The sequence below is a fragment of the Urocitellus parryii genome, unplaced genomic scaffold (genome assembly GCF_045843805.1).
Source record: "Urocitellus parryii isolate mUroPar1 unplaced genomic scaffold, mUroPar1.hap1 Scaffold_59, whole genome shotgun sequence".
In the NCBI taxonomy this organism is placed as follows: Eukaryota; Metazoa; Chordata; class Mammalia; order Rodentia; family Sciuridae; genus Urocitellus; species Urocitellus parryii.
Genome location: NW_027554094.1, coordinates 2,804,376 through 2,827,053, shown reverse-complemented (window position 1 = coordinate 2,827,053; position 22,678 = coordinate 2,804,376). Strand labels below are relative to the sequence as shown.

Below are 22,678 nucleotides of genomic sequence, written 5' to 3'. Positions count from 1 at the left end.
ATGCAGTCTCCCCCTTTGGCTTTTGTAACTAAGAACAAGTCGTTCTCAGAGGTTCTAAAAACTCTGAAGCCTTGGAGAGATCCAGGAAGCTTCAGAAACATGAAACCCATGTTGTGGTCCCAAGCTTCCTCCTATCTGGTATAAAGAACCCTGATAATTCAGAGTAGAGCTTATAACCTTTCAGGTTACAAATAACTAAAACTAGTTCAAACAAATTTAAAAGAAAATTGTTGCAGTGGGAGGTAGCATGAAGATCCAGGGCTGTTTCACAGATCCCAAGGCCAACTCACATCAGGGTCTATGAAGCACATGGACTTGCAAACAACTGAAGAACCAAGAATCCATCTAGAGTCCCCTTCACATTTATCATTCAGTTTTTTTTTTTCCTGAGCAAAGCTTTTCTGTACCCCCCACATATGTTTTCTATGTAATCCTATCTCCTTTCCACAAACTAAAAAGCCAAAGTTATTTGAGGGCTTACATTTTTTGCAGGTGGAAGAACTTCTCTGCAATCTGAATAGCATCTTATATGACACAGTGAAAATGAGAGAATTTCAGGAAGATCCTGAGATGCTTATGGATCTCATGTACAGGTGAACTTTTCTGATAAAATCTAAAGGGCATCACCTGGGGATCCCATATTTGTCACTATGAAGTTCTTACTAATGTAATTACCATAGGTATATGGACAGAATTGTTTTGGATGACATCCAAAGATGTGTATGATAATCAGTAGAAATTAAAATTCAAAGTGGTTTGATTCATATACACATTTTCAGAAAGATCACCTTAGTTCACTAAAGTGAGGTACCCACTCTATAACACTATCTTCTGTTTAACTATTATCTGAATTGTTTTCTAAGTGATTTGGTTCTAATTGTAAAACTTTGACTTCCAGTCCTTGTTCTGTAGAAATGATTTACAGAGGCAAAATTGTTTGTATGTAACATCGTAAGAGGCACAATACTTTTGTCTTCTGTCATTATTTTGAGAAAAAGGAAAGGAAGATAATTGCTTTAGATTCATGACAAAGGACATTATTTTTTTCATAAAGCTATTACTAAGTGCTCTTGGGGTCAAGCATACCTTAGACATGGAACAAAAACAGTTGAGTCAAAGTATTTGACTTTTCTCTCATGTTTTCAAGATATAAGGGAAAATCAGGGTGAAAAAAAAAGTTGTACAGTGTCATGGCCTGCTGCCCTTAAAACTGTTACTCAATCTGTCTTCAGAATTGCCAAGAGTTACCAGACATCTCCCAATCTGCGGCTGACCTGGCTCCAGAACATGGCAGAGAAACACACCAAGAAGAAGTGCTACACGGAGGCCGCCATGTGCCTGGTACATGCTGCTGCCTTAGTAGCCGAGTATCTGAGCATGCTGGAGGACCACAGCTACCTGCCCGTGGGCAGTGTCAGCTTTCAGGTAAGGACACATTCAGCTTTACCCAAGAACAGTGAACTCAACCAGGAGACAATTCTGCCCACACCCCCTGCACTAACAATGTCTAGAAGCATTTTTCATTATTACAACTGGAGTTGGGAAGATGGGTGTTACTGACATCTAAAAGGGAGGGTGTCACTGAACATTCTACAATGCATGGGAGAGTCTTTGCCACTAAGAAGTGCCCAACCCTTTGTCAACAGTGCACATTTGCCTTCTCTAATTGCTTTGCCATTTTTTATTGTTGTTTATAATAATGGTACCTAGAGGAACAGGCACTTTAATAGGTGTTCTGAACTATTACTCCTACTTCACAGATGTAGGATGTGAGAAAGCAATTTTTCTAAGGTCATTTAAAGTCTTTCTCAAAGACTTATAGGTAGCACCATATAATGATAAGCAAGAAAGTACTTCTGAACATTGAAGAAAATTATTTCTCTCATGGCCCAATCTTTTGATTCCATTCCCCAATTCTGTAGGGTCCCACTCAGATCCAATGTCAAGAAAGAATGAAATTGACCTGGAAAGGGAAACAAAAGGCTGAATCCATGTTTTCTGAGAATAACCTAAAATTACTCATAGTTGACAAGGGGAACTTGTCTGCCAGACCTAGAAGATGGCTCAGTGGCCACTTGTTTGTATGTAACATCGTAAGAAGCACAATATTTTTGTTCTTCCTACATAGTTTAATACAGTCTAGAGAGAGAGAAAAAGACAAAGCAAAATCAGTGTTATTAGTACTTTTTTTTAAGAGACACAGTGTGTAGAGATGGCCATCCCTGAAACCATGAACAATACAGCTACAATAATAGAATTTTTTTTCAAGCCAAACTTACAAAGTCATTTATAGTGTTTGTATTATTCTTGTCTGAATTTCCATGACAGATTTTATGAAAGGCTTTGTTCTCAGTATTGTTCTTCAACATGGTATTGTGATGCTTTGTGAACCAGAAAGAAAGGACAATTCAAAGTGGCTTTCCCAGGCTTAGAGAATAAGTCACTAAAATGATTGCTGGAAGAGTTAGGAGCCTCTCATTTCTAGAATAGTGTTCACCTGCAAAACTGGGTTTCACCTCATGTTATTAACCCCTCCCTCCTTATGGTCCTCAATAACAAAAATATGTATTCTATTATTTTATTCTCAGTAAATAAATTTTATTCTCAGTTCAGAAATGTTTGTTATAAAAATCAGTAATTTATTTCTCATCCCAAAGCATAAAAACATTACATCTGATTTTGAATAACACAAAAGCAAAACAGAAAGTTATAAAAATTCTTTTAGGTTCATCTTCTTTCATCAAATTTATTTTGGCCACTTGATATTACCAAGGATAAGTATTACAATTTTTCTTTTTTTGTTTATTTGTTTGTTTTTGGTAGCAGGGATTGAACCCAGGAGCTCTTAAGCACAGAGCCACAGACCCACCCCTTTTTCATATTTTATTTAGAGACAGGGTCTTGCTGAGTTGCTTAGGGCCTCACTAAGTTGCTGAGGCTGGCTTTGAACTCACAATTCTTGTGCCTCAGTCTCCCAAGCCGCTGGGATTACAGATATGTGCTACCATACCTGGCTTTGTATTACAATTTCACTTTCCAGAAAATCTTCAGACTTATCAGTTAGAGTTGAATTATACCATCCCCTTTTTTTATTTTGTTTACTAAACTATTTCTTATAATTTACTACATTTTATTTAATATACTATATTTTATTTAATATTCCCCTATTATTATATCTTATTCCTGTTTTTATATTTTATTTAATATTTAATAACTTAAGTATTAATTTCATTTCATTTTTAAATTTCATATGTAATAAGCCCTCTTATTCTTATTTTACTTATAATTCAGTTGATTGGCTTCTAATGAGACATACCAAGGTGAGACAGAATTGTTATTCTAGACCTAATATAAAAACTCCACATTATCCCTACATGGGAACATAGACCTCCATCTTTTCATATATCTTTACTCCTTCATTCCTGCTTTCAGAGCATAATTTATTGAGAATTTCTTCTGTCTTCATGACCTTTATATTCTAGCCAGAAAGATATCATATAATTAATTATTCCATTCTCAATCATAATTATGATAAATACTATTATAAAAAGACACAAAACACTGTGAGCTTTTAGACTGTGGTCCCACCTTAGGGTCGGGAAGGAGTGCAGAAGGTGAGAAGGAAGGTGAGGAACTGTGAAACACGGGTCTTCATGATGGACAGTACACAATGACTAGGTGTTCTCAGATACAGAAATGATGTCAAATTATATCGTGCTTATGGGTGAACTGTTATTTCTCTCAAATGAGACATAACCAATCAGTTTAGAAATGGGTGCTTGAATGCGACAGAACTTACAACCCACAGTGCCTAAGGTACAAATGGAACTTACCAGCCCACATGAGGGAAGCTAGCCTGGAGAAGTACTCACCAACTAGAGCTGGAGACCTCAGAGATCATCAGATCCCAGAGTCATTGCCTCTTCCTGTCCTAGCCTCTGTTGGGCTTCACGCTCCCCACATTTACAACCTAAGATTTAGGTTTCCATCTCCAGAAGCCTGTTCAGAGAAAGTCTCAGAGTATCTTTTCATTCTGATGGGGTCATGTGCTCATTCTGAATCAATCATAATTGCCAAAGAAATCAAATGCTCCAACTAACTGAGCCAGAGTCACTGGTCTATACCTACAACTCTGAGAGGTTCTCCTAAGAAAATTAGGATGCTTTACATTGTAGAATGAAGGAATTCTAGGCAGTGTTATCAGATGTCCACTGTTAATCTCTTAAATGTTCTTTGCTTCAGTTTTTATCCTCATTCGGCTCCAATAAAATCGAGCCTTTGGAAAATACTTGTAAATTGGAGATAAGTCTGTGCAAGGAAAAATAACTTCGAGGTCACTGAATTCCAAGAAACTGAAATCATTGAAATTCTATGCCCTAGAGAGCAACATTTATTTCACAAATGTAGATATGCACACATTCTCAGATTCTGCAACAAGTTTTACATCCCTAAGCCAGAAGCCAGGAAAGTCTTTCCCAAATCTTTTTCCTCTGGGTAATAAACTAATAAGTTGTTGAGCTTCATATTTATTTCTCTACATGTGGAAAATTGCATGCAATTCTAATAGTACTAGTTTCCTGAGTTATTAGATTCTTCCAACTGAATTTGTTGAACCTTCTGTTATCTCCAATTCAGAAACATAATAGGCCTTCATTCTACATCTTAAAGCATACTAATTTTCTTTGGAAGAACCCTTCATAGTTTTAGGTATGGACCAGTGATGCTGGCTCTGTTATTTGAGCATTTAATTTCTTTGGAAGAAAGACTGGTAACAAAAGATTTTGAGAAACTCCACCTGTATTCATTAAAGTACATTATGATATTGGATAACAACTATTTCTTCATTGGCTGCTAAAGTTGAACTGGCAGACAGCATTTACTTTACAAGCCATCTCTGATCTAATAGGTAGTGGTGACTGGAGCACTATGCTGAAAGAATTTTGAAAATATATCCAAGTTCAGAGGGGAAAGAGTGCTATAATTGACTAGTTATGTCTACCATGTGCACAGCAATAGGAAGGAGTGGCATATGTGCTACTGGTTTGCAATACCTAAGCTAAGAAGGTATTTCATTTATGCATTGTATGCCTTTCTTCCATAGCTGTGAGCCAAAAAAAAGACTTTTAACCTATCAAGAGTTAAAGTAATTGCCAAGATCATAGCTTTGGTAAGGCAAGCAAAGAGCACAATATAAAGAGGTACTTTACTCTCAGGACCAAACAAGTAAAGAATTAGCACTTCCGTAACCATGGGAATAAGTACTTCCCCAAATTTTGTGCCTTGGTTTTTTCATTCAGGTCATACTATCCCTGACCATGAGGCTCTATCTTCTATAATTTATATAAGTAAAAAATGTGTAGAAACAAAAATGTTCAGGGGAAAAAACACTAACTACTGCACTTCTGTTAAAAACTTCCATAAATTTGGCACAGTGGTGTATGCCTATAATTCCAGCCACTTGGGAGGCTGAGGCAGGAGTATTTCAAGTTGAGGCTCAGCAACTTAGTGAGACCCTGTCTCAAAGAAAAATAAAGGGGAATTCTGGTGATGTAGCACAGGCATAATCACTTGCCCAGAATGTGAAAGACCCTGGTTTCAATCCTTAGCACTTAAAAACAAAGAAAACACTTCCATAAAGAAACCATTGCTTGTTAGTGTTATCTTATCAATATAAACACAACTGGCTATTTACCTGAAAGTCAAGACTTCAGGAGAAAAACACAGAAGTCGGAGATTTATTGAGCTATGACAAAGAGCCAAGTTAACTGAGTGTTGGCCTTTGCTTTTTAAAAACCAAGACCCTTGCTGTTTGTCCCTTAGGGTTGTTTTTGCTAATGTGGGGTTGTTTCAACTCAATTGTTGTTATATGAAGGGAAATGTTCCTTATATAAAATCTCCTGGTGGTTAAAAGTAGAAAGGAAATGTGGGGGTTTGAAGACTGGATGCTCAATGTATGCTTTCAAAATGAATGTCAGCCAGGAACTCTTCTGGGTAGAACATCAGACCTGCCATAATCACAGCCTTGGTGAGGATCCTGGGGTTCTTTAATATTTATTTGTTTGTTTGTTTGTTTGTTTGTTTTTGGTACCAGGGATTGAACAACACAGAGGCACTAGACCACTAAGCCACATCCCCAGCCCTATTTTGCATTTTACTTGTAGTCAGGATCCCACTGAGCTGCTTTTTGCCTTACCATTGCTGACGCTGGCTTGAATTCCTGATCCTCCTGTCTCAGCATCCTGAGCCACTGAGATTACAGGTGTGCACCACCGTGCCTGGCTAGGATCCTGGATTTCTGCTTCCACACTCCTACCTTCTGGGTTCCTATGGTCCAGTATTCAACTGGTCCCATGTTCTCTGGGCTCATACTGTGTTTTCTTACAGAATATTTCTTCCAACGTGCTGGAGGAGTCTGCAGTCTCTGATGACACCTTGTCACCTGATGAGGATGGGGTGTGCTCAGGCCGGTACTTCACTGAGAGCGGCCTGGTGGGCCTCCTGGAACGGGCCACCGAGCTCTTCAGCACGGTCAGTGTCCAGAGGGCATCCCAGGGCTGAGCTCGGGAATGCCCAGCCTTAAAGGCTAGTGAGCCCTCTCCACAGATGCCAGGGGCATGCAGGACAGGGGCAGGGCCCAGGGAGGACTTTGATGTGCACAGAGTGCATCAGCTCTCCAAGGGAGGTGGGAAGGCCTTTCATCACTGCTGTGTTCTGGTTTTCACTACATGCGTGTTGGCTGGACAGTAGTTTCACAGTATTATTTCCATTTAATAGGGATGGAAGCTATGCCACAGTGAGGTGAAATGGCTTGCCCAGGGTTACACAATAAATGACTCCCTCATTTTCTCTCTCAGAGAGAAAAAGATGGGAAGGAGCCACTGCAGGGAGAGGGCAGAAATCCATGGTGTCCTCCCTCCTAACAACCGAGTCATCTTCAAGAGCCTCACAGGCAGGACCAGCTCAGAGAAATGCAGGAGCAAAAACCACAGACACTCCCCACATTAGCCTAATCAGGGTCTGAATGCTCCAAATAAGAGAAAAAAAAATACATAGAAGACGTCACTGGATTCAGATCAAAGAGAAAAGCCTCTTATCTATTTTTGCTTTAATGATCTCCTTCCCCCACATTGTAATCCATGTAAATATTTAATATTTCGCTATATTTAGAATAACCAATTTATTTTTCTCCCTATATTATTCTTTATTTTCTGCTTTTCACCTCCAAATTTTCTCCCTATAACTTCTATGTATATTAATTATTGTTTTAACCATTGTCTTCTTTTTTTTCGTGATTTCTCATTCAGGATTCAGAAAAGGTCCAATATACTCTTATTTTCTTGAAATTTTAGCTAGAATCCTGTTAACTCCCTGGTGGGCATGCAATGAACATCTGTCTAGAGGAGGACCTCTGACGCTATTTAAATACATAAAAGCTGCCTTCCTGAATGTTCTTAGTCCTCAGTGTCAAATATTCTCTCCTTTTAGTCTGAGAAAGCCCTTCTCTTTCACATCTTCATATAGGACCATTTAGCAATGTGTCTGGGTCATTTTGAATGTTGAGATGCTGGGACAGCATTCCTGCTGTGTAAAATACTGGGACGCAGAGGTATATCCATTCTCCAGCACATTGTTTGCATAGTGAACTCTGGTTGCTCTTAAGTTTCCATTGTATTAAATTTTCTTTGATGTTCTTCTCCTCTCTCTAAGGGAGGCTTGTATGAGATGGTTAAGGAGGTCTACAAGCTGGTCATCCCCATTCTGGAAGCGCATCGAGACTTCCGGAAGCTGACCTCCACTCATGACAAGCTGCAGAAGGCCTTCGACAACATCATTAAGAAGGTAGCTGGGGGTCTTTGCTAATGGGTACTGTTACTGAGTGGTAGATGATCTTGTCCTGGAGATGGTGGCCAATCCTCCTATCTCTCTAGAAACTCATTGACCTTGAGCACATTACTGCAGTTCTCACCCATCAAACAGAAAAGGGCTCAAAACTGACAGAGGTCCAGATTTCACAGTGTGAAAGGCAGCTTGACTTACTTTATGACCTGGAAATGTGAGAATCTTTTAAATTCACATAAAATAAAGCCCAAGAAATCTTTCATGGGATTTCTTTCATTTTTATTTCCAAAATTTATTCTATAAACATTGAATTTGCTTAGTAGAGGGATTTTTGTTTACATCAACTGTAGAATTGATATGTTTGTAACATAATAAAAAACCCTTTTAACCCAGTGGATCCTTAAGAATGACATCACTAGAGAGAGGTTTTCTTATTTTGCTTAATAGGATCACAAGAGAATGTTTGGAACTTACTTCCGAGTTAGTTTCTATGGATCCAAATTTGGGGATTTGGATGAGCAGGAATTTGTTTACAAGGAACCTGCAATTACAAAGCTTCCTGAGATCTCACATAGACTAGAGGTAAGAAAAGTGATTTTGTGTGCTTGCCATTGTATACTTCACAAAAACAAGTTAGAGTGAATCACTACCAAAAATGAAAAAAAAAAAGGCCAGGATTCAACATTGAGGTATATATACATTTTCCACATTGCATTTATTATATGAAGGAGTAGCTGAGATCATGAGGTAAAGCAAGATTTGCATAGTTTTCCCCTAAGATCCTGTACATGTCTTTAAAAATTTATAAATCTACATCATGAATGTTTACTTTTCAGGTCTATATAAAATCCAGTCAATGTCACATCTTCTTATGCTCCATTCCCAATGTTAGTGATATATACTAACAGATGCAGAGTAAAAGGGTTTTTTAGGATGAAGTTTGCCATCTTAACTTCTAAGCAATCCAATCATACTTCTGAGTCACCCTCCTGCAAAATGTTGTGGCTGTCATTGTGGTGTTGCTGGACAGCACAGGCTGTTCTGATAAGGACATTCTTGACAGTAGCTGCAACCTGCCATCTACACTTGGTCAGTAATGTAACAATAAAAAAGCATCATGTTCTGGCAGGAAAGGCTGAAAAGATGGACAAAAAAGAAACTGTATGAAGAAAAATCAGAAAAAAAGAGAAAAGAAATAGCTATTGAAAGGAAGACTATCAAAAACCCAGGAAGAAACCCAAGGGGTGCCTCCAAAACAGCACCTTCTGGGGCTGAGTGACTAAGGTCCCTGAAGTGCTGACAACTATTAACCAAAGAGTCACTCCTTATTCTTTCTTGCTATTGCTTGGGATATATGCCCTTTTATGTCTGTGAACTTAAAACACTTTTGTTACCTAATTGCTCCTTGAACTATTATCCTTGCCAAATAAGAAAAGGACTTTTATCCTTACTTGACTCAAAGAAGCCATGGCCCAGAGTGGTTGGGCGTCTTGCCCAAAGACAATAAGCTCATAAGAAGGAAAAGTAGTCACTGACTCAGGCCAATTGGTTCCCTAATATTGTTCCCCTGACTTGGAATTAAAGGTGTATATGTTGTCTTCTTGCACATAGTGGTTTGCCACATGATGGGAAGCCTGGTGACCTCTAAATTCTCAAGATACAAAAGAGGTAAACTGTGCCATACCTCTGCAGATGCCTCAGGAAATAGGATGACGCTCACTAAATTCAAGACAGAGTTTACATTTTGTAGAGAATCATATATCAATTGATGGTGCTGGACTTCCTCATATTTTTATTTATGTCTCAGGAAATGCTGAACTGTGCTCATTAGCTCAGAGGGACTCTGAATAATCAATGAACAAACTGCACTTGTTCCAAACTTACTCCACTTCTAAGAAGACAGAAAGTTGCATTATGTTAAAAATTATCTTTATAAACTATTGTTTCCTCTTACCTAGGGGTTTTATGGTCAGTGTTTTGGTGCAGAATTTGTGGAAGTGATAAAAGATTCTACCACAGTGGACAAAACCAAGTTGGATCCTAACAAAGTCTGGAGAAACTTTGCCAAAAAGAACCATCAGGTTCCTGAGTCCCCTTATGCTACCTTAAGAATACAAAATGACCTCCCTCTGTCTGAATTGACTCACCAGTCTTTTTTTTTAAAGGAGAGAGAGAGAGAGAGAGAGAGAGAGAGAGAGAGAGAGAGAGAGAGAGAGAGAATATCTTTTTTGGAGATGGACACAACACAATGCCTTTATATTTTATTTTATTATATTATTTTTTTAATGTGGTGCTGAGAATCGAACCTAGGTCCCATCCATGCTAGGTGAGCGCTCTACCACTGAGCCACAATCCCAGCCCCTCACCAGTCATTTAAAGGAAACCAAACATTTTTGTCTAGGGCTCCATTACAGATTTATTAGGTCTCCAATCTGCCCCTGCTCCTGCCCCCAGTACTAGGGATTGAACCTAGGAACATCCTACAACTAAGCTACATCCCAAACCCTTTCTGTAAATATTTATTTTGACTCAGGGTTTCATTCAGTTGCCAGGTAGGCCCTGAATTTGCAGTCTTCCTGCCTCAGCCTCCCCAGCAGCAGGAATTACAGGTGTGTACAACCACATATTTGCATATGTGGTTATTAGGTCTTCAAGAAAACATACTCAAAGGCATGCATCACAACAGGAGCTTTCATTTATCAAGCCCCAACTGGAACTGGGGATGTAGCTCAGTGACAGAGTGCTTTTCTAGCATGTGGGAGGACCTGGGTTCAATCCCCAGTATCAGAAAGAAGAAGAAAAAAAAGCACCTACAGGGTTCCTGGCACTGCATCAGACCCTTTATCATCCTTTCATTTCATTCCCAAACAGCTCTCAAAAATAGACTTTGTTGGGGCTAAGGATGTGGCTCAAGTGGTAATGCACTCACCTGGCATGCGCGGGGCACTGGGTTCAATCCTCAGCACCACATAAAATAAAAAATAAAGATGTTATGTTCACCGAAAACAAAAAAAATATTAAAAATTTTTCTCTCTCTTTCTCTCCTCTCTTTCTCTCTCTCTCTATCTCTCTCTCTCTCTCTCTCTCTCTCTCTCTCTCTCTCTCTCTCTCTCCCTCTCTTTCCCCTCTCTCTTTAAAAAAAATTAAAAATAGGCTTTGTTGTTTCTGTTTCCAGATATGAAAACTGAGGTAATAGAAATGTTGGGCAATTTTCCAAGAGTATCAAAGTGACAGAGCCAATACTCCAACGTGGGGTCTGTCATGTCCAAACCCACATCACTGCTCTTTACTGGCTTTCTATAAACTCTTTAGACTCTCAATTTACAACATATTTAAAAAATGTAGACTTCTGCCTGACAGCTATTTTTCCCCATACTTTTATCAGTCATTGTAATTGTACATAACAGTGGGATCTGTTGTTACATATTTGCACATGCCCGCAATGTAATGATATAATTTGGCCAATGTCATTCCCCTGACTGTATTTAAAGGTATCATTCTTTAGGCTGCAGGTACTCCTTCCAGCTGAGTGCAGGATCTCTGTGCTGTTGGAGAAATGACAAAAAGGGCTTGACCTTCAGTTTTCCCATGTTTATCCCAGGCTATTCCATTTCACCCCATCTATGTGTACCTCAATACAACTCTGATGCTTACCACCCAGAATTAGCATCAGACTCCACAAGCTCAGTCCTCCATCGAACTCAGAGGCACTCAGCCACCGAGACACATCCCCAGCCCTATTTTGTATTTGATTTAGAGACAGGGTCTCCCTGAGTTGCTTAGTGCCTCGCTTTTGCTGAGGCTGGCTTTGAACTCATGATCATTCTGTCGCAAACTATCGGGCTGCTGGAATCACAGGCGTGTGCCATAGCACCTTGCCCACATTTCTAACTAGCTACAAATTTAGGAGTACCCATGACACCTCTAAGGTCAGATAATTTACTAGAATGACTCACAGAACTCAAGAAATACCATTCTTCTGATTACAGACATACAGTGAAGGGCACACATAGGTGAAGGTCTGGGATAGAGCACATAGTTTCTGTGCCCTTGCTGAGTAGAATCCAGGCACAGTACTCTGCCAGCACATCACTGTGTTTGTCAGCCAGGAAGTTCCACTGAGTCTCCGGGTGACCAGTTTTTATTGGGGTTTCATGACATAGGTGTGTTTGAATAAATCAGTAGCCACGTGATAAAACACACTGTTCAGCCCCTCCCCCTTCTCAAAGCTCAGGGGGCTCAAAGTTCCAGCAGTCTGATCACAAGATTGGTCTTTTTGGTGACCACCTGAAGCTATTCATAAGCCCAGGGCTGGTCACCTTATTAGCATAACAAAGACTCCTGTCACTCAGGAAATTCCAAGGGTTTTTGAAGCTCTGTGAAGAAAACAGGGACAAAGAGCCAACATATTCTTTATATTGCCACAGGGGGAGAACTGCCTGCCCGGTCCACTTCACAGCACATATGATGTTCTGGGCTGCTGGAAATAATGCAATGCAGGTGCTACAAAGGGCCAGGGACAGGGGACACTCACCATCTGATATAGCACTGTATGTGAACTGTGAACCATCCAGACTCCTCCCTCAGCTCTGTCTTCTGGGATGTTATGAAGATGATGCAAATAGGGAGGAACTAGCCATATTTCAGAGTTTGCTTTTCTTCTACATTTTTCAGAATATTTGCTTGTTTAAGACACATTCCTAGCCTAGACTTGAAAATAGTAACTGTGATAAGAGTTGAACTAAGCTTTAGACAGAAATATCTGGAGCCCTTGGATTGGCTGAGTGGCCCAGAGCAATCTGTGCTAGTGTAAACTATGCAGAATCACCACTAACCTCAAGAATCACCACTAACACAAGGAGCACGTTTCCCCTCTTCTTAAATCCCCAAGGTGGGTTATGAGAGCTTGGATGAGAACCTAAATCCAGAATCACAACCAGATTTCATTATACCAAATAGTGATTCACGGTCTGAGGTCAGTGACCCCACCCGTCCACTCCCCTGGGAGGGTGTCCCAGCATCTGTGCCCACTGCCATTCTTTTTCTTTCTTTATTTATTTTTTAAAGATGCCTTTCTGCTGCATAGTGGTGCACACTGTAATCCCAACAACTCAGGAAGCAGAGGCAGGAGGATGGTAAGTTGGAGGGAGGTTAGCTTCAGCAACTTAGCGAGACCCTGCCTCAAAAATAAGAAAATAAAAAGGAAGGGGATATAACTCAGTGGTAGAGCACCTGAGGGCTCAATCCCCAGAACCATAAAAAAATAAAAATAAAGATACCTTCTTAATTAATAAGCACCTTTTTCACTGTGTGTGTGCACACATGCATATGAGTATGTTTAAATGTTGCACATACAGTTAAATTCAATGTTTTCATTTTAGTTCTTTGAGTTTTGACCAATATGTGTAGCCACAATCATGATATATCACTCCCAAACATTTCCCAATGCTGCTTTGTAGTGATTTTCTGTTTCCATCCCTGACAGTCCTTCATCTGTATTCCATCTCTGTACCAGTGTCTCTTCCAGAAAGTACCCATGTGGAAACACACATAGCCATTTGAGGCTGGCTTCTCTCACTTAACATGGCCCATCTGGTGCATCCATATTGTTCTGGTTCAGTCCTGCCTACTGATGAATACTATTCTGCTCTCTTCCTGTGCCACCGTTTGTTTATCCCTTTGGTTTGGTTTATTTCTAGTTTTTGTCTTATGAATAATGTGATTATCGATGTTTGTGTACAGAGATTTTTGTGGCTATAAGTTTTCATTTCTCTTGAACACCCATGTAGGTAGGAATGAGATCACAGGGCTGAGGGCCAGTTCATTAACTATATGAGAAGTTGCTAACCTGTTTTGCCATGTGGCTGTGTATCCTGCATCCCCTCATCTGTGCATGAAAGTTTCAGCTGCTCTCGGTCCCTGCCAGCACTTGGTACTATTAGTTTTCTTAGTCTGACCATGCACACTTTCTAAGTGTGTTACAGTCATGGTAACTCTGGAAAATAAAGCTTGGCTCTTGGGAATAGAAGTTTGCAAATCTCCATTCTGAGGCTTCTGTTGGATCCATCTGCTCTGCTTGGAAAGAGCAGCTGGAGTTGGAGACTCTTCCACAGGCACATTCCTCTCCTCTTCCTCTGGGCCCTTTCTTTCCCTGGGGTGGAAAGGAGGAGCTGCCGGTTCTGAATGCTCCCTTGATACGCTCAGCCCCAGTAGCTTCCACGCGCAGCGCCGTGTTCCAGCATGCCCTTCAGTGTGTCATGGATCCTCTTTGCAGAATGGCTCATCTCCTCCTTCCCCTTGCCTCTCCCTCCAGGCCTACATACAGATCACTTTTGTGGAGCCTTACTTTGATGAGTATGAGATGAAAGACAGGGTAACCTACTTTGAATTTCAACCTGCAGAGGTTCATGTACACCACCCCCTTCACTCTCAAGGGACGGCCTCGTGGAGAGTTGCACGAGCAGTACCAGAGGAACATGGTCCTGACCACCATGCACGCCTTCCCCTACATCAAGACCAGGATCAGCGTCATCCAGAAGGAGGAGGTAACATGCCCAGAGGGGAACAGCCACCATGAAGGAATGGGCCTAGGTGAGGCAGGCTGGAGCGGAACATGAAGAGGGGCACACTTAAAATACTGTGATTGACCCAGCAGCTTAGGAGGCTGAGTCAGGAGGATCTCAAGTTCAAAGTGAGGCACTAAGCAACTCAGTGAGACCCTGTCTCTAAATAAAATACAAAATAGGGCTGGGAGTGTGGCTGAGTGGTTTACTGCCCCTGAGTTTAATCCCCAGTCTCCCCTCCCCCCAAAAAAACCCAACAATATATGATTGAGCCATACCCTCAAGATTCCAGGGAATCACATTTAGGCATGTACGTGTTTTATAGCCCTGTTTTATATTAACTATTCAACACTTTAGAGCTATATCTCTAGTGTAAATACGTTTACATATTTAATTGCAATGTTTAATATTTATTTCTATTTTAAATATGTACTTAAGTAAAATATATATACAGTTGTCCCTTCATATCCTCCACAGCCATCCAGTCAACCAACTACAGACTGAAATACTGGGGGAGAATCATTTCATCTATAATGAACACATACAGACTTTTTTATCCTCTCTATTCCCTAAACAATATGCTTTGACTCTATTTACATAGCATTTGTACTGGGTTAGGTACTATAAGTCATCTAGAGATGGTTTAAAGTACAGGAAGTATGTACACATACTATACCATCTTATGGGAAGGGCTTGAGCATCCTCAGATTTGGGTATGGGAAGGGGTGTCCTGGAACTATGCCCATGGGATGAATTATTTAAGTTTTAAATATTTTATGTAAAAATTTTAAATACCTAAAAGCTCATAAATGATTTAGGCATAGTTTTTTGTTAATTATTAGAGACAGGTGCCTGAGTGAGGAACCCCATGGAGTTAGTGGTGTGTTATTGGAAGAGACCATGAGACAAGTGAACCAACTGACTTCTAGTCCACGCTTCTTCTGATGACTTTGCACAAGCTACTTGTCCCCAATTTCTTCATCTATATATTGGCAGGAAAGACCTCTGCATACAGAAGACTGTTGACCTGTTTTAATAGGACTGATAAAAAAAAATCCTCAATGTTGGACTTAGTAGCACAGCCATATAATTCCAGCAACTCTGGAGACTGAGGCAGGAGGAATGCTAGTTCAAAGCCAGCCTCAGCAACTTAGCGAGGCCCTATGCAATTTAGTAAGACCCTGTCTTAAAATGAAAAGGGCTAGGAATGTGGCTCAGTAGTTAAGTACCCCTAGGTTTAATCCCCAGGTTAAAAAAAAAGGAAAAAAAAGAAAGTTCTTAAACCACAGAATTGTTCAAAATTATATGCTATAAGCATTTTATTTTTCTTTAAAACAGCTACATGTCATCTTTTTTTATATATAGTGATACAACCTTCTCTGATTATGGGTTCACTGATCACAATTCATCATTGTCTTTCTTGTATAAACCACACCCATAGTGCATTGTCCATGATTTTCAGTTTTGCTTTCTGTAAAGAAGAATGAGGCCTTAAAGATTCTTGTTTAACAATACGAGAGTAGAAAGCTTCTAGATTTTTATGATTTCTTCCCCTAGCATTTTATAGTTGTCTTGAGCACACCTAATATGACAGGAATTTTTATAACAGCTCACTTTCATGTTGTCTTGCCCAAGCACTCAGCTCAGTTTTCTTAGAAACAACTCTTTTTCTATCCACACCCATAGTTCATCAGTTTAGGCTTTATTTAATTAGATTAGGTCATTAAAATAACAAGTATAACAGGCATCATCAAGTCAGTGAGCAGTAGATGGCTTGTGAATATCCACTTCATTGGGCAAGCACAGCAATGGCTGAGCCCGTCAGCCAGTGTTGAGTAAGACAACCGTGTCGGCAAAGGGGTTTCACAGAGGGCACAGAGAGCATGACCTGGGGATTCAGTCAACAGGAGGTGGGTTTGGAAGGCATTCCTGTGTTTCTTATTGTTTTGACTTTTGAACACTAAATTATTCTAGGCATAGCACAGAAATAACTTGATTACCTCACTGAAGGCCTCTGTCCAAATGGGGTCACATTCAGAGCTACTGGAGGTTAGGACTTCAACATATGAATTTGGGGGATAGGAATCAACCCATCGCATTCAGGATCAGAATGGAAAGAACTTATGAATGCAGACCTAATAGAACCTTGCTATTGACTGCCTGTGTCGTTTTATAGAACTTAAGCTTATAAATCCCCCTTTGAGTATAAAATGGAAAGAATGGGAAAATAGTTTAAAAGAATAAATGTTACATGTATATAAAGTTCCTGGAACGTGGTAAGTACTCTGGACACGTTAGGTCCTTCCTTCTTTTAAACCTATTAAGATTACTCAGAAAGTCTTCGCTGCTTTTTCAAATCCAGGTGCCCTCTCTGATATAGCTCCAGGTTTGTTCATGGCTTGTGAGATCAGACAGTAGCTTCCCCATATTTGTGTCTTATGTTCAGTTTGTTTTGACTCCAGTGGAAGTTTCCATTGAAGACATGAAGAAGAAGACCCTGCAGTTAGCAGTGGCCATTAACCAGGAGCCCCCTGATGCAAAGATGCTTCAGATGGTGCTTCAGGGCTCTGTAGGAGCCATTGTAAATCAGGTAACAAGTGAGTTGGTGGCAGCTCCTCTAGTTCTCAGTGTTTTGGTTGTGATGTCTACCTCCTTCCTTGGGGTTGATAAGTCTGATCCACGTACAAACAATGTTTCTAAATTTAAACTGAACACTCGTGTGGTTTGGAAGACTTTTAGGAGGCCTCTTTTTTGTTTAACAACTTAAGGTAGAAAAGAAATCCTAGAGATAAGCGGACCAGGTTTAAGGAATGCCACATCAGGGCCAGACCTGGCAGTATGATCCAGGACTGGGGTCCTGTTGAAGAGAGCTTAGTCATGCCCGGTACAGGCAAGGTTGTTTCAGGACTTAAGACTAAGCTAAGCCTCTCTGTAAGAGAGAGGAGCAAAGGCTTAGACCATCCAGCTCCTGGATCAGTCACCAGATGAACTGACAGGCCAAGGGCCTTGCCAGCAAGGAGTTCCTGGGAATCAGGCTCCTTAGGTCACTTCAGACCCGACTAGACCTTCTCAGACTTCTTAGAACTCTAATTCCTAAACTCAACATGGGACTAACCCTGTCTCAATTGGAGGGAGGTACTAGCCTAGAACTCTCTATTCAGTGGGCCCCCTTAATGTCAGTTCTAGATGCTCCATTGTCCCACACTCCACACTCAAAAATTCAAGGTGCATCATGATTCTTTACTCACTGAACACATTCTCCAACTGAGGATTCACTAGCAAAATTCTGAGTCCCCTTAACATCAAGAGAACTGAAACAGCTACAGGAGAAATGACTGTTGCCTTTCCAAGATCAGAAAATAATTAGGAAGATTTTGTTTTTGTAAGGTGCCAATCCTTTCATGGAAGACTCAGTAAATCCATAGCCACAGACTATCTGAGTCCTGTACAGCTCTCCAACTCTAACTGGCACTTGTGCAAAATGATGTCAACACTAGGGTAACCAGATAAGTGGGTATGAGCAGAGAGATAAGGCAATTTTTAGAAAAACTGGAAGCACATAACTTTTGATGCATTTGCTTGACCTTTATGTATCAAGGAAAGCCTATTTGTACCTGTGAGTATTCTCCTAAAACTTAGGATTCCTCCTAAGGAATCAGAGTTACCTGAGAAGCTCAAGACTTTCAGTGACTTTTTGTTTTAGTCAAACCAACTACAAAATTAAATGTTAAAACTAAGAAGCCACTCCAACATTTTCTCCAAATAATGTAATTTTCTTTCCAATATCAATTTTGTTTTCTTACTTTTTTCCATCAGGGACCACTGGAAGTAGCCCAAGTGTTTTTGGCCAAAATTCCAGCTGACCCAAAACTCTATCAACATCACAACAAGTTGAGGTTATGCTTTAAGGTATTCATAATGAGGTAAGAATGGAAATGGGTGGGGATTTCAGTAAGCAGTGGTTCTCTAAATGTGTTCCCCATACCAGCATCTTTAGTATCACTTGAGAACCTACTAAAAAGATAAGATGGTGCTGGAGGCATAGCTTAATGGTAGAACACTTATCTAGCATGCACAAGACTCTGGGCTTAATCCCCAGCACTGCAAATATAGAAAGGGAGGCAGGGAGGGAGGGAGGGAAGGAAAGAAGGAAGGAAGGAAGAGGGGAAAGAAGGAGTCTCAGGCACCTCTCACCTACCCAATCCCATGGGGTGGGTTCCAGCAATTTCTGCATTAAAAGTTCTGCTGGGGACTGGGGTTGTGGTTCAGTGGTAGAGCGCTTGCCTAGCACATGTGAGGCACTGGGTCCAATCCTCATCACCACATAAAAATATATAAATAAAATTAAGTATTTTATTTTATTTTATTTTAAAAGTCCTGCTGAGTGATGCTGATGTGCACTGAAGTTTGAGAACCACTGCAGTAGAGCAGTACTACATCTACTACTAATAAGTAATTTATACTTGAACTGTGAAGTGCCACTTCATGCCTACAATCTCATGAATGGCTCACAATCACAGTGTAAGACAGGTACATCATCATCCTCATTTTACAAAAGAGGAATCAGAGGTTCAGAGATGGGATGTGATTTCACTTACAGTCACATAGCCAGTCAGTGGCTGAGTTCAAACCAGGTATTCTGCATCTGAACAGTCCACATTTCCACCAATGTTCTGATAGTCCACTGATGCATTAGCATCCCAGAAGTTCTTAGCATTGACAATTTATGTAATTTCCCAAATCATAAATAACTTGTTTTTAAAAACCGAGAAAGAGATACTGCCTCAAATGGAGAGGTAAAGGTAAGGTTCTCAAGCTGGGATTTTGCAAAAGTGTCATCCTGAAGACACTTCCCCTTGTCACACAGGCCTCATCTCTGCTTCTGAATTCTGCAGTGGAACTGGCTTCCAGAGCAACTGGGTCAGCCTGGACAGGAAGTAGGTCTTTGGGCACTCTTGGAATCTCTTAGAATATAGACAGGTGTATTGCATCTCTGAGACCTTTAAAGAATTACTAGGAAGGATGTGATGGCATTTCACCTACAAGAGAAAAGGACGTCAGAAAAATGTATGCCAATGTTTCTTTTTATCTAGAATCTTAGAGCAGCAGTTGGGATTTGGATATGAAGTGTCCCCTAGGAGCTCCTGTATTAATATGGGAATGTTCAAGGAGAAATGCTTGGATTAGGGGAACCATAACCTTAGCACTCCATCTTAATTTGAATATGGACAAACTAGGTGATAACTGTAGGCAGGTGGGACATGGCTGGAGGAGGTGGGTCACTTGGAATGTGACCTGGAAGGGTTCATCTTCCCTGTGGCCCTTTTTCTCTTGCTCTCTCTGCTTCCTGGCTACCATGATATTAACCCTCACCTTGGGCCCAGAACAATGGGGTCAGCCAACCATAGACTAAACCTCTGAAACTATGAGCTCAAAATAAACTTTTCTTCCTCTAAATTGTTCTTGTCAGGTATTTTTGTCACAGAAACAAGAAGCTGACTAACACCATAGCATATAAAGGATAGGAATAAGCTTACTTGACAGAATTAGGAGAAAGGAGGCCAAAAGTTAAAGTTTGTTAAAGTCATTGAAAACTCATCAGGATGCTAGGGTTGGGTGAGGTTGGAAATATGGCCTTCAAAGGTTGCAGTGGTCCAGGGCTCTCTGGACTTCTGAAGGGACCTGTGAAATCTTTAGTGAGTACTTTCTGTGACCCAGGTATGATATTAGGGGAACAAGAGCAGGGAGCATCTGTTCTTGATGATCCTCCACACCAAATAACAACACAAAGCAGCCTGCACTAAGAACTCTAAGTGTTCTAAATATAGGACTACAGAGATAAGAAAAGGCAGGTCCACTACAGAATGGAGTGATTAGAACAGGCTTTGTGGAAAAACACCACTTAAACCTTGTCTTGAATATCTGTTGGGAAGAAAAGGGGTAGTGGGAAGAGGAAGCCATTACTGGTAAATGAACCATCATGACTGCAAGACTTGGAGTCAGGAATGCAGACGGTGCTTCTGGACTCCTCTCAGTCCTGCTAGAGCAGCATGTTCTTGAAAGCCTGCCAGGACAGGAAGCAAAAGTCAGAGAGGCGACAATATTAGTAAACAGGACTTTGCGTACAGTTTAAATGTAAAGGGAAGCTTATTAGGGAAGAAGTGATTTTCCTTTTGCTTATAGTTCAAACTGATTTCCTGTACTACATCTTCAATCTAATATCTTGTGAGTGTGATCATCTCCAGGACTCCACATGGTTAAATATATCTAAGAAATCCTTATTGAACTCACATTCCTAATTAGCTCCCAGCCCCAGAAAAAGTTACTACAAATGGAGCTGAGAAAACTAGTCTCAGGCAAGAGACACAAAAGACAATGGGATTTTCTAGGAATGGTCCTTTAATGATGTTATAATTTAGTTTTTGAGGATGTTATCTATCTTTATCCCAACATGGCTTGCAAAAATGCTAAATTTGGGGCTGGGCATGGTGGCACATGTCTGTTATCCCAGCAGTTTGGGAGGCTGAGGCAGGAGGATCTTGAGTTCAAAGCCAGCCTCAGCAACGGAAAGATGCTAATCAACTCAGTGAGACCCTGTCTCTAAATAAAATACAAAATAGGGCTGAGGATATGGCTCAGGGGTCAAGGGCCCCTGAGTTCAATCCCTGGTACTACGTACCCCCCAAAAAGCTGATTTTTAAAATTGAATTCACCATTTGAAATGCTATTCTCCACCCCTCTCAGTGATCATTCCCATCCTGATGAGACCAGACTGTAGGCCCACTTTCCTGGCTGCCCTTGGCCTGTGGCATTTTGTTCTGGGAATGCCAGGAGACCATCAGTGCTTCCCAAACTTCCCTGCACTTACACAGGACCTGGTCTTGTCAAAATATAGGTCCTGATTTAGTAGGTCTGAGACTGGGGCCTGAGACTGCACTTCTAATCAATTCCCAGGTGCTGATGCTACAGCTGGATAGAGGAGACTGAGTAAAAGAGGCTGTAGAGTTTGCTTGGTTGCATCCCTTTCACATTTTTCCCCTACCCCAGACCTAAACCCCTCAGGCCATCTCTGTTGCCATTGGCCTCTTTTACCTTCCCCATCTTCCCTTCAAAAAAGTAAAAGTTCTCAAACTGCTACTCCTCCAACCAACATCAGCAAACCCTTAGCACAGCTTCCTGCCACATGTATGGGGAGACAAAGTCCCAATTCAAATGGGACAAGACGAAGCGGGGCTGGCACACAGTTGCCATGTTGTCTCAGGACAGCAATGATGACAAAGATGTTTCATTGTTTGACACAGAAGAGACAACTAATAGACCAAGAAAATCCAAAACTCGACATCCAGTGGCATCATTTCTCCATTTGTTCTTCCGAGTCAGTGCCATTATAGTCTATCTTCTCTGTGAATTGCTCAGCAGCATCTTTATTGCCTGTATGGTGACAATTATCCTGTTGTTGTCATGTGACTTTGGGGCATGAAGAATGTCACAGGTAGACTGATGGTAGGCCTTCCGTGGTGGAATCATATTGATGATGATGGAAAGAATCATTGGGTGTTTGAGTCCAGGAAGGTATCTCCTCAGGAGAATAACACTGTTTTAGAGGCTGAATCAAGAATCTCTTGGTTAAGACTAATTGCCTGTCCAGTGCTATGGGTGATATTTGCCTTTAGTACTCTCTTCTCCTTCAGAGTGAAGTGGTTGGCTGTGGTTATCATGGGTGTGGTACTACAGAGTGCCAACCTGTGTGGTTACATCAGGTGCAAAGCGGGCAGCCAGAAGAATTTAACCAGCATGGCTATCTCGTATCTTAGAAAGCAGTTTTTAAAACAAAACACTGGAAATGAACAGAGAGAAAGCTTATGTTCTCTGTCATATTGGGGAAGGGCAAAGAGATTCTTGATTATGAACTGTTTAGAGCTCAGTCCAGTTGCATAGAGGAACATTGTTTTTTGTTTGTTTTGTTTTCACTTACAAAGTTACTATTAAAACTGTTTTATTTTTTTAAACAAAGTTTTTATTTTCTTTTTCTAGTAGTTGAGGCTGGGAAGTATGATGATATCACTAGAAACATTGTCAGAATTTATTTTATGGTGTACATATGTATGCATATAGTAATGTATCAGTATATCCCAAATTAATGTGTTAGGTTTACACATATTACAGAGATATTTGCATTTTGATCCATAGAATATAGGATATTCTTAGTCTATCTCAAAGGTATGTGTGTTTACATACTATTTCTGTAGGTTATTTTCAGAAATAAGTTGATTCCA

The 22,678-nt window shown here is 40.6% G+C and overlaps 1 protein-coding gene and 1 pseudogene across 1 annotated transcript; both read left to right on the top strand.

The window, feature by feature from the left end:
- On the top strand, positions 1-19,589 carry LOC144252801 (dedicator of cytokinesis protein 8-like). Its single transcript, XM_077794909.1, is given in 12 exon segments — positions 1-138; positions 493-593; positions 1,233-1,425; positions 6,385-6,528; positions 7,708-7,839; positions 8,287-8,421; positions 9,798-9,887; positions 14,153-14,223; positions 14,225-14,384; positions 16,849-16,992; positions 18,219-18,325; positions 19,496-19,589. Coding segments are annotated over 12 exon segments (1,509 nt in total).
- A 2,062-nt stretch (positions 19,590-21,651) lies between these two features.
- Positions 21,652-22,340, top strand: LOC144252800 (Golgi apparatus membrane protein TVP23 homolog B pseudogene; annotated as a pseudogene).
- Positions 22,341-22,678: the final 338 nt, after the last annotated feature.